Source organism: Chelon labrosus (assembly GCF_963514085.1).
Source record: "Chelon labrosus genome assembly, chromosome: 23".
Lineage (NCBI taxonomy): Eukaryota > Metazoa > Chordata > Actinopteri > Mugiliformes > Mugilidae > Chelon > Chelon labrosus.
Window position 1 is genome coordinate 18884592 of NC_140356.1, and position 12427 is coordinate 18897018.

The 12427-nt window shown below is 44.3% G+C and overlaps 1 protein-coding gene across 6 annotated transcripts in view; it reads left to right on the forward strand.

Moving 5' to 3' along the window:
- The window catches only part of celf2 (cugbp, Elav-like family member 2), a 206192-nt gene that overhangs the window by 176296 nt on the left and 17469 nt on the right, over positions 1–12427 (forward strand). For 3 of the 6 annotated variants that reach the window (XM_084573498.1, XM_084573499.1, XM_084573500.1), the window contains 2 exons: positions 1652–1888; positions 3539–3602. In XM_084573498.1, coding sequence (XP_084429624.1) covers positions 1652–1888; positions 3539–3602 — 301 coding nt within the window. The remainder of the gene's footprint in view (positions 1–1651; positions 1889–3538; positions 3603–12427) is intronic. The other 3 variants (XM_084573501.1, XM_084573502.1, XM_084573503.1) reach the window with 1 other exon arrangement.

The following is a 12427-nucleotide window of genomic DNA, read 5'->3' on the forward strand; positions in this document are numbered from 1 at the left end:
CGTGGTCTCTTTTACGTCTTTTATGTCCACTGAGCGACACGTTCTTGAGATTGTCCGCATCTCTACGTCTTTAGGTCTTGACCTCTTCCACCTCTCCTCCTGGTCACAGTCTCTCTCTTTCTTTATCTTTTTTTTACCTCCTCTAACTCACATACATTAACACACACTCTCTAACACACACACACACACACATATCAAGTCTCTCTCTCTCTCTCTCTCTCTCTCTCTCTCTCTCTCTCTCTCTCTCTTTCTTTCTTCGTATGAGATGATGAAATAGTTGGAGAACTCGGGAAATCTGTTTCTGGTGAAACCATTCTGGACTCGGAGATAACCGAGCCCTTGTGGGGGGAAGAACAAAGCCCCGGCGGCTTTAGAGTCGACTCTTTCCTGTGTGACTCTCAGAGTGTGCGTGTCCTGTGTCGCTGAGTGTGTGTGTGTGTGTGGGGTGTGTGTGTGTGTGTGTGTGTGTGTGTTATGATGGACGGTACATTTTTAGTTAAAGTTGCGTTGATGTTGATTTGTGTCCTTCTCTGTGTTTAGGTTTGATTCCCTAACAATCTCTCCATCCTCCCTCCCTCTTTCTATTCTTCTTCTTTTTCTTCTTTATCATCTCTTCATCTTTGTCTCATCCTATTTCCGCTCTCTCCATCCTTTTACTTTGTTACTTCTCCTTCTGCATCTTCCTCCGATCTGTCCCTTCTTTTCTTCTTTCCCATTTTCTCTTCTTTTTCTTGTCCTGTTTTCCTCCCTTCCTGTTTTTCTCCTTCTTCTGCATCTTTCACCGTTGCTTTCTTCCTTTCTTTTCCTCTCTATCCTAATTTTCTTTTCCTTTACATTTTGTCTCTCCATCTCCTTCTTTCCTGTCCTGTCTAATCTATTTCTTCTTGTCTCTTTTCTCTTGTCTTGACCCGTCCTCTCGTTTTATCCTTTCTTCTTGCCTTTCCCTTTCTTTTCTCTCCTATTTCCTCTTCTGTCTTGTTTCTTGTTTTGTCTTTTCTCGTTGTTCTTTTCCTTTTCTTTGCTTTCTTTTCTTCTTCTTCTATCTTTTATTTTCTTCACCTCCTCCCTCCTCCCTTCTCTTATCACCTCTCTCTGTTTCTGTCTTTGGTTTCTTTTACTTTTTTCTTCTTCTGCATCTTTCACCGATGCTTTATTCCTTCCTTTCTCTTTCTTTTCTTTCTTAAACATTTTACCTGTTTCCTTTCTTTCTTATTCTCTCTATCCCAATTTCCTTTCTTTTTACATTTTCTCCCCATCTCATTTTTTCCTCCTCTTTCTGTCTCTTGTCTTCTCGATTGAACCGTCCTCTCGTTTTATCCCTTCTTCTTTCCTTTCCTTTCCTTTTCTCTCCTATTTCCTCTTCTTTATTGTCCTGTTTTGCCTTCTCTTGTCATATTTTCCCTTTTCTTTGTTTCCTTTACTTCTTCTCTCCTCCACTTTTTCTACTTTCTCTCTATCCTCTCATCTTTCTCCCTCCTCTTATCCCCTCTCTCTATCCTCTCTTCTTTTTCATCTTGTTTTGTCTTTGCTAATTTTTCTCTTTTCTCTCCTCTCCTATCTTCTCCATCTCTTCACCCCCCCCCCCACCACCACCCTTTCCGCTCCCTTGCCTCCCCCCTCTCTCCTCCTCTTCCTCTCCTCCCCCCTGCAGGGCTGCTCGTCCCCCATCGTGGTGAAGTTCGCCGACACGCAGAAGGACAAGGAGCAGCGGCGTCTGCAGCAGCAGCTGGCGCAGCAGATGCAGCAGCTCAACAGTGCGACCACCTGGGGGAGCCTGACGGGCCTGGGCGGCCTCACTCCACAGTATCTGGCTGTAAGGGGAGCCGCCGCGTCGCCCACCACCACCACCTCCACCCTATACTGCAGCCCCATGGCCAACGCCGCAGCAGTCAGTTGCCCCACGAAACACCCAGCTCAAAAAACAAAAAAACGCCATAAACCTGTCGTCTCTTCTTCCTCTTGTTCATTCTCCGCTCTCCCGTTGTTCCTCCCCCTCCGTCACAGTTTACTGAGAAAATATTCCTAATGAAATTTAGGAGGTTAATGCAATATTAAACTCCAGATCTTGTCTAGGACGAACGAAAAAGTTTAGAAATTCTGTGTGATTGCAAAATAATGACTCTTCTTGTTTGTATGTACGAAAACGGGCCAGAGGAAAGTTTTTAAAAGAAGCAAAAGTAATGTTTCTGCAAAGTAGTCGCTGCATTCAGTCTCTTCAGCTGTGTGGTGCAGCCCAAAAACACCTTAGGAGATAAAAGAAGCTCCTCTTAAACAATCTGCAGCGGCGCTTTTTATGCATCGCTGCAGAAAAGTGACTCATTCCTGCAGACGGCAGGCAGGCAGAGACGACCCGATCAAACAAATGAAACAGAAATATTACGCTTTCGTGTTTGTTTATTGCGCGAAACGAGCCAATATTACATATCTGCGAGGTGCTCGAAGTAAGTGCACCTGCAGGAGTTCGTTTCAAAGCCGAACATCAGAGTCCATCTGTTCTGGAAGTGTTTCCAATCAGTGCAATGAGACCCGAGGGGTTGTTCGGTGCCGCGACCGGTTTAGGGGCGCAGCGCTGTAATTCTTAATCTCTAAAGACGAGTCGTCCTCTCCGGACATTTATTTTTATAATTGCGATACGTTCCTAAGGCTTCCCGTGGAATTAAACAAAAAAAAATTGTCGGAGGACGGCTCGGAGCTCCTGGGAATCCACCGATACCCAGTTTAAGAGCCGGAGAAGAGCTCGGCTGTGCTGTGCAGCGTTTCCAGACTGATTTGTTTGATTGGGAACTTACCGAGGTCTTTTGTATTCTCAGACCCGGGGACTTCTGCCTCATAAAGTTTTGTTGCTAAAACCTCGACTCATCGCTCTCCGGTTTTCCAAATTAACGACCCAAACCTCTCTCTCTCTCCACGAAGTCTGGGGCTTTCTCCAATTTGTTTGATCGTAGGTGCAATGTCTTTTCCAGCGAGGGAGACAAAACGATCCCCTCCTCTACTGGATATTGATTTAGTTTGTTTCATGGCAGATAAAAAATTGTGAATTTGGCTCCCAGATTTCTTTTACTTTCAATCCTCTTTCACAAAGATTAGGCTCCATTCTGGAGGAAAAACAAATATCACACAATAGCGCGAACAAGATGTTAATTTGCCGTTAATTCGAGTCTTTGAGGGACCGAGTTTTTGACGGCATCAGTATTCCACTTTTGTTTTGGGTGTCTAATTAGTCAGCCAGATTAGAGCTTTCATGCTCAACTTGTCTGGGAGAATCGTGGCGGAATACAAACAGCGTTCGCGGAGAGAGGAGAGATCAGACTGTATTAGCAGCTCATTTACTCATCGAGCACTGATGCAAAAAAAAAAAGATAAATAAAGGAGAAAAACCACACGGCCAAACCGCTCATTACCAGTTTAGCTTCTCGGCGTAGCAGTGTAGACATGTGTCAAGCTTTCGGTGTCCACATGCCTCACTTTGTTTCTCCTCTTTCTTTTCTCTCTGCCTCCTCTCTCCTCCTTCCTTTCCCTTTTTTCTTTCCCTCCTCAGTTGCTTCAGCAGGCGACCTCCTCTGGTAACCTCGGAGCCTTCAGCGGGATCCAGCAGATGGCCGGTGAGTCAAAAAAAAACAAAACCCGTCGATAAGACTCCCTTGAAACCCGCGAGATCGCCGCGCCTTTGTTTTGTTTCCGACTTCTAAGACGCGTGGCAGACGAACGCGGCTTGGCGAGGCAAAGAGAAAACCTTTCGCCCTGAAGATTTATTAACACCTGCTAAGGTTTGTCTTTTAACGAGGCCCGACAAAGAGCTGGCGTGTAGCGGTAGCGCCGAGGCTTTGGACGGCAGACGTCTCTGGCGCCACCTAGGGCCCGTCCTCCCCTTACGTCCGTCACTTCGGCTTCAAAGCCTTGAATCTTGAGAAGTTGTGTTTTGCAAGTTCTTCCAAACTAAATGGAGCAGATAAGGAGGACGCGAGGAAACAGGAAGTGAAGCGGAATGGGACAGTAATTCTCTCTTAAGTTGAAGCTCGCTGCAATAATAAAAAATGCATATTGTATTAACCCAGTTCTGCATTAATCTGAGCCCTGAGCGAGAAGCTCTCCCATTAAATGTTGAACAAGATAAAAATCTCCGTCTTTAAGAAATATCCTTCTTCTGGATGCTTTGAATGTAGGTTCCTTAAGACTCTCAGGCGTCTTCTCTCTTTGCATTAAACTCTCCTCTACTTTATTTTTAAGCCTCTTTTTTATTTATTTATTTTTTTTGCAGATACTCTTCACAGTTTCTTCATCTCACCTTCACACTGTTCTTCTTCTTCTTGAGTTTCTTATCGAGGCGTTTCTCAGCTTTTAATAGCAGTCAGCCGGAAACGGGACAAAGAGATTTGTAAACTTTTCTGCTTTAAACCCGACAAAACCCAAGCCGTGGGACTTGGAAGCGACGGCGAGCGACGGCGTCTGAATCTGGAGATCTGTTGGTCGTCCATCTGCGGTGGCGAGGAAGAGAGAGATGGGGAGGGGGGGAGAGAAGGGGGAGCGTTAGTGATTGGCATGAGATGTGAGACAGCTGAATGACATCTGGTCCCAGTCTTTAGCACGAGGAGCCGCCGAGCTGAGAGGCTTCAATTACCACCAATGAGCGCTTCGATTAGACGTCGTGGCCAACGCCGGCCCTGGCACGCAGCGGCCCTCGCAACGCCCGCGAAGAACTCACACTCGCTCGCACACTGGCGCGCCATCTGCACAGCCCGGATACTCCAACTCGGAAGGAAAAAAAAGACCGTATTCGTCTCTCTCTTACTCCCTCTCTCTCGCTTCCTCTCTGTTGGGCTCAGTCTCTTCTTTATTCCTCTCTAACCCGGTTATTTTTATCTCCCGCCTGCTCCTTTTCTCCTCATAACTGTCTCGAAAAATGCATGTTCAATGAGGGAGATAGCCTTTGACAAATGCAGGGAAGAATCGGTGTAGAGCTGCTTTGAGGAAAAAAGGTGGTGGTGGGGGGGTTGGAGAAAGATGGAGACAGAAAGAGGGCTGCTGCAGCATCGCCAGCTCTAGAAAGAGGAAAAGGAAAGAGGTCGGAGAGAAATTAGAAAAGAGGAAATGGAATGAAGAGAGGGCAAAGAGATGGGGAGATTGAAAGGAAGAGGACATTAACAAATGGACAAAGGAGAAAATGGTGTAGGGAACAGGAAGTAAGGAAATTAAATTATAAAATGAAAGGGAAAAGGGGGGAATGGAGGAAAAAAGTTGGGAATAGATGCAAGAAGACCATGAATAAAGAAACAACAGACCAGGAAATGAAAGGAAAAGAGTCCAAAGAAAGAAAGGAATGAAAAGGGAAGAAGGGGAATGTAGGAAAGGAAGAATGAAGATTGCAAAGGCAGGGAACAGGAAGTGAGTGGAAAAGAAGAAAGGGAACAAGGGGAAATGGAGGAGCCGAAAGACATTTGGAATAAATCTGAAACCATGAAACAACAAAGAAAGGACAAAGGAAGGGAAAGAGGAAGAGGCTGAAAGGCAAGAAAAATACAAGGAAAGAAGAGTAAACAGTAAACCGAGAACTGGAATGAATGAAAAGCTGGAGGGAGAGGAAAGAAAAGAAGTGAAGTGGAATAGGAAGAGAAGCAAAATGGAAAAGAATACGAAAGAAAGGTATGAGGAACTGAGGCCAGACGTAGTAGAAGATGGGAAGGGGAGGAAAAAGAGGAGCAGACATCCTGAGCAGACAACCTGTGCTCAGACATCCGATCTGGATCATAAAACTACCTCCAGCTCCTAATAACGAGCTCGACGTACGCCGCTTCGCGTGGAGCGTCGTCCGACCCGAGAACGTGGAAACACAAATCTGTCTCAGCTCCATTAAAAAACGCTTCCTGCTCACGTGTGCTTCGTTTACCGATCAGAGCCAGGAGAGTCGTCTGGAACCTCAGACCATTTATTTACCACGGTGCCAAACAAGATGGATCGCTCCCCCCTCCTCCTCCTCCTCCTCCTCCTCCTCCTCCCCCGCCCTCGCCCCATGGTGTCTTGTTTGTTGTGTGTCTTCTTTCTATGTGTGTGAGTGTGAGTGTGTACTCCCATGGTACTGTATATACACCCAAAACTGTATATACGACACATACACCTCAACATCGACCGCCCTGTTTTTCTAACAACCAGCTCATGGGTCAGAGGAGGCGTCTCAGGTTACTGCGCTGGTGTGACGCTGATTGTGTTTTTGCTTCGCGAAGGTTTTCGCACCGACGCCTGCTCACAAATACACAAGCGAGAGTTGTGCTCGGAGGCTGGTGTTTTATGGCCTTCGGGCTTCATCATCGGTTCAGGTGTTAGGTGCTGGTACGGCTCAGCTTTTATGGGATGTTAAAAAATATTTGATATAACGTTTGAGGCATGTTGCATCATGACTGGAGCCTGACGGATTCAGAAAAAAGAAAAAGACAAATAGATTGGGATGTTTTCTACGACGATAACCCTCTTTGATTGAAAAACGCTAACCCTATTGCTAATGCTAATGGACGCCAACGTCGCTCGTGTCCAGTCAGATGGTAAAAAGTCACAACGTCTGCTTTTACTGTTTCCCATGCCTTTGGGACTTAACAGCTCAGTTTTAGGGGACGTTAAAAAATATTTGATTTAAAGTTTGAGGCATTTAACATCATGACTGGAGCCTGACGGATTCACACGTGAAGTAAAGTATTTTCTAAAGAAAGAGACAAATAGAATCGCATGTTTCTTTGATTGAAAAACGGTAGCCCTATTGCTAATGCTAATGGTCGCCAACGTCGCTTGTCTCCAGTCACACAGTAAAAAGTCATTTGTGGCTCCAAAATGTCCGTTTAGCCAAATCACTGAGATTATTTCTAGCTTCAAAGAACCAAACCTAAATGCTGCAATAGCCGCCAGGGCTTTTACCGAGTCACACGTTTGGAAAATATTTGGTGTAACGTCATTGGACATCATGACTAGAGCCTGACGCATTCAAATTGATATTATCTCTAAAGAAAAAGACAAATATCATCACACGTTTTTGACAAACAAATGACTAGCCCTATTGCTAATGCTAATGGACGCCAACATCACGCTTCTCCAGTCACATGGTAAAAAGTCGCGAGATTATTTCTATTATTTGCTGATTCACACATTTGGAACTTGTGGAATATGTGGTTTCGAGTTTCATTAGCAGTTCATTCAAAGATTTAATCTACCTTAAAATCGATATTATTTTATAAAGAAAGCACAAATAGAACGGATGTTTTTGACAAGGATAACCCTATTTGACTGCAAAAATGCTATTGCCTTTGATTTGATTGTACAGTGCTAGCCCTATTGCTAATGCTAATGGTCACCAACATCACTCATCCCCAGTCAGACATTAAAAAGTTGCTCATAGCTCGAAACTGCCTACATTGCAACATCTGCTTTCACTGTTTCCCAAGCTTTTGGGCTTTAACAGCTAAGCTTTGGGGGACATAAAAATATTTGGTTTAAACTTTGAGGCATTTGACTTCACGGCTAGAGTCTGACGCATTCAAATCGATACGGTCTCTAAAGAAAAACACAAATTGTTTTGACAAACAAAAAGGACTTTGATTGAACAGTGCTAGCCCTATTGCTAATGCTAATGGATGCCAACTGTCCGATCTGAATATCGATGCCGTCAGGCTCCAATCTTGACCCGCTAATGTAGATACGTAGCTCTTTTTAAAGGAGTAAATAAGGAGAAATGGAATAGGAAGGAAGGAATGGAAGAAGAAGTTGGAATAAAAGGAAGATAGGAAGGGAAAGGTTATGGAAGGAGGACGAAAAGCAAAAAGACAAGAAATCGAGAAAGGAAAAACGATAGCGAGGGAAAAGAAGGAACTCCTATACAAGTGCATGTTAGCTTAGCAAAGAGGGAGCTGTGGTTGAATTTTAAATCTCATAACTGTCTGAAAAGCCTTTATAACTTTTTAGAGCCTTGTCCTCTGAGCTTTACTCGAGTGCTGTTTAAACAGAAATCACTTTCAGATTATTTCCGCCTCGGAGAACCAAACCTAAACAGCTGCTTTTACTGATTCACACTCGTTTGGGACTTATTAGAGGAAATCAGCTGCTGCCGTGTTCGCCGACAGACTCTTGCAGAGATTTCCAAGACAGGGCAGGAAACGTTGTGAGGATTATTTCCAGGTTTTATATATTTATTGTCCACCTGCGGGTCCGACTGTTGGGGAGTTCAGCTTTGCCCTCCGGCGCACTGTCCCCGGTCCACGCCACGGCCTCGGCCTCAGCCTCGCTCCCCAGGTTTGACACCACCTCTCTGGCTCCTCTCTCCAGGTATGAGTGCTCTGCAGTTGCAGAACCTGGCCACTTTAGCGGCGGCAGCGGCGGCGGCCCAAAACTCAGCCAGCCCCTCCACCGCAAACCCCCTGTCCTCCAACGCCGCCTCCCTGGGAGCGTTGGCCAGCCCAGGTAATGCCGATAAAGCCACTCAGGTTTGGGAGGTTTGTCCGACGCCCGGGGAGGGGGGCCTGCCTGCCTGCGCTCTCCACCATTTGCCATTGCCAGTGTTGTCGCCCCGTCCCCCCTCCTCCCATGATCCCGGCACATCACCGCCATCACCGAAACCATCCGACCAGCCATCTCCGTTGTCCAGATCTTCTCTACGGCTCATTCCCATGGTGTGTGTCTCCAACCGTCTCCACCTTCTTCATACCTCCATCTTCACGCTGTGTCCATGTCGATGCGCCGCCTACCCGCCCCCACCCCCATGTCTTTGAACGCCTCACCTCCCCTCCCTTCACCATGTGGCCCGACAACCATCCCGTCACGTGTGCGCGTGTGCATGTTTGTGCCTAAATCAGGGGTGTCAAACGTACGGCCCGTGGGCCAAAACCAGGCCGCCACAGGGTCCAATGTGTGGCCCCTTGGGAAATTCATTGTCTAGTGAGTCAGGAGGAATTACAGTGAAAACAATAAATAAATAAAAGTAAAGTGAGGTATGTATTAGGTATATATAAAATATATACAAAAATATATAAAAAATATATACATAAAATATACAAAAAATATATACATAAAATATACAAAAAATATATACGTAAAATATACAAAAAAATAGACAAATTACAAAAAAAATACAAAAAAGATTAAAAAAAATACAAAAAATATAAACAATATATAAAAATATATATTCAGAGTATATATAAAATATATAAAAAATATATAGATAAAAAATATACAAACATATAAAAATATATATTCAGAGTATATATAAAATATATAACAAATATATAGATAAAAAAATATACAAAAATATACAAGAAATATATAAAAATTATATAGATAAAAATATACAAAAATATACAAAAAAATATAAAAATATATATTCGGAGTATATATAAAAATATACCAATATATATACAATATACTAGATAAATATGGATGTGAAGATGTGTTAATAGAAAATATAATATTGTGTACAATGATCAGTTTAAAGACAGTATGTGAGTATGACAAGATATATAAAATATCAAAGATATTTAAGATATGACCCCCCCGACCCCCCGACCTAAAATGAGTTTGACACCCCTGGCCTAAATGTTTCCGTGTCCGGTTCAGATCTGTGCCTCCTTGTCCTTCTTCTTATTTTCTTTGTCTGTCCAGCTCCAGAGACACTGAGTAGAAAAACTTTAGGCAGAGTTGTTGTTTCCTCCAGCGGAGGGATGAGACAGGACGGGACGGGACGGGACAGGGAAGGGGTGTGCTCTCTGTGCTCTCTGTGTGTGTGTGTGTGTGTGTGTTCGCTGTTGTGTTTGTTGGGTACAAAGAAAAACGTCTGGATCAGGTTAAATAACGCCACACCTTCAGATTCCCCTCTCCTCCACCTCCACCTCCTTCGTCTTCCCCCTCCTCCTCCTCCTCCTCCTCCTCCTCCTCCTCCCCCCTCGTCCTTTTTGACAAGCTCCCCCTGTTTCTGCTCCATCATTCTCCCCCTTTCATGTCGGCCCGGCCTCGCTCCAGCGGCCGGCAGAGCATGAATATGGAAAAAAATCCCACTTCCTGCCTCCGCCGAGCTGGTCCGTCCCTGTCTTGTCTCCCCCCCCACATTCATTCTCCCTCCCTTTCTCTCTCTCTCTGACTCTGAATGTCAGTCCAACCTTGAATGGCACACACTCTCAGGTTGAGCTGCTCGGTGTGAATGGGCGCCTCTGTGCTGCATGTGTCAATGAGACTGAAACGTCACGGCAGTCTGATAAATATAGACTTTTCTGCATGGAGACAGGTTTTGTTAGTTGTGTTCTGTTGTTGTTGTTGTTGTTGTGCACCATGTGCTGATTGCTGATACAATGCTCCCTCTTTACCGCACCATTCCTTAAACACATTCAGCGGCCGTCCTGCTTTGTTGGCATCGTTTGGAAAAGACCGAGGGGATTTTTTATTTAATTTTTCTTTGCAAGCTTTGTGCACCACATCTCCCGCCATCCCTCCTCACCTCGCCTCACGCAGCGGCCCGTGTGCGACGCACATCTCACATCAGTGTGTGTGTGTGTGTTTTCAGGTGTATGTGTGCGTGAGTCCGTGTCCACCGTGTGTCCACCGTGTGTCCACCGTGTCCACGAGTTCATCCGTCGTGTTTGCTGTTTTCATATTTTTTTAAAAAAACGAGCTAAACGAGAACCAGAACGACTGCAAACATCGCCGTTTACCGGTTATCTGTGGCCATTGAACGCCTCCTCTTTGCCTTTTCTGTGCACGTGTCTGCTTTCCTATTTGCTTTTTCTTTTTTTCTTTTTTTACAGCGTAAAACCTCGAAAAACTGCTTAACATTTACATGGGATCTCTGCACACGGGGTTATCACGAGTAGTTATTAGCGAGCTGGTTCTTTAAAGGTGAATTAAAGGTGCTACTTGTAATATTTTTAAAGCATCGTCGGCCCGACGTTTCCCTTGAACCCTGCTGCTTCCTGTCGGGCTGCAGCTCCGTTAACGCTGTCTCGACCTAAAGGATAAACACATGAGCAGCTTCAATGACCCTGCCGACATTTATCTTAACCAGACACTCTGAGATGTTTAGCTCAGTTTGATCTGCTGCTGCAACCAAACGAAACGCAGTCAAAGAACGTAGTTTATATATATGTATATGATGTATTTCTGTGACGTTTTGTGGTCAGATTGCTGGGTTTACATGGACGATACTGAAAAAATCTATTCTGTTTGGATGTAAACTCAACAGATGAACTCAGATGACAGACGCCTTGTGTCATTAAAAAGTCTAAAATTACATCTGGACATTGTTCCAAAGTCACATCCGCGCATTTTAGTTCGGCACCCCTGTTAGATAACAGCATAATAACCTTTAAATAATGACCAGGCTTTTCCATTTAGTGCAAAGAAGAAAATCCTTTAAAAAACAATTTAATCTCTTAAGAAAAGTAAGTGCTATTCCGGCACGTCTCTGTCTGCTGTTCAGTTCTTGGTTTGTGCTCTGTCCACTACTTTGACTAAAACAGTGGACAAATTAGGAATAGCAGTTATTTTTTTATTGAGAAATCGCAGTCTTCTGTGTAATTTTTGCGAATCGTCCCGCGGGCCAGATCGGACCCTCCGGTGGTCCGGTTTTGGCCCTCGGGCCATATGTTTGACGCGTCCGGTTTGGACCAACGGAAGAGTTCTTCATAGAAAATCATCAACTTCTGGTTTAAATAACAAATAATGACTGCTTTCTTGTTTAAGTCTCTACGTGTTTTTCCTTGTTTATTAATGTTTTTATTTATATCCTTAAACTAAACTTAAAATACCAAAAAAAAAAAAAAATGCACAGGCTGGTGTTCACGCGCCCCAAAAACATCAGTCACTGTAGAACTTTATTGATGACGGAAATATAACAGAAGAAGAAGAGGTTTTGGTCCAGTCCTGAATTGATAGAGTAGAAGAAGACGAACCAAGATGTCTCCACGTCTCCAACGCTGCTGTCCACATGGATTCCAGCTTGGTTCATCTTGTCCTACTAGTGTCCATGTAGACAAAGCATCTGAGTCCTGACTACCAGAGGTTAAAATCAGGTATTTTATTATGTTCCAGATTTAGAGATAATTGCTAATGAGGCGTCCACCACGTTTGGGTAAAACCAATCGAGTAGAATTTGAGACTTCCTTCCAAAAAAAAAAAAAAAGACTTTCTAACTTCCTGTCATTACCGTAATGTCTATAATGAAGACAAACAAAAATAAAATCCTTAAAATAAGCTGCATGGAGGCAGGCAGCGTTCAACGGCGCCCTCGATTCGATGCTAAATATCAACAGGTAGCACCTGCCCTCGATCTGTTTGAACCTCGTCACGTTGCTAAATGTATAACAAGTCCGCTTCTCTGTCTCCTGCTCTCCCTCCTCACCTCCGTCCACATCCCTCCTTTTCTTTATTCCTCCCCCCTTGTCTCTCTCTCTCTCTCTCTGTCTCTCTC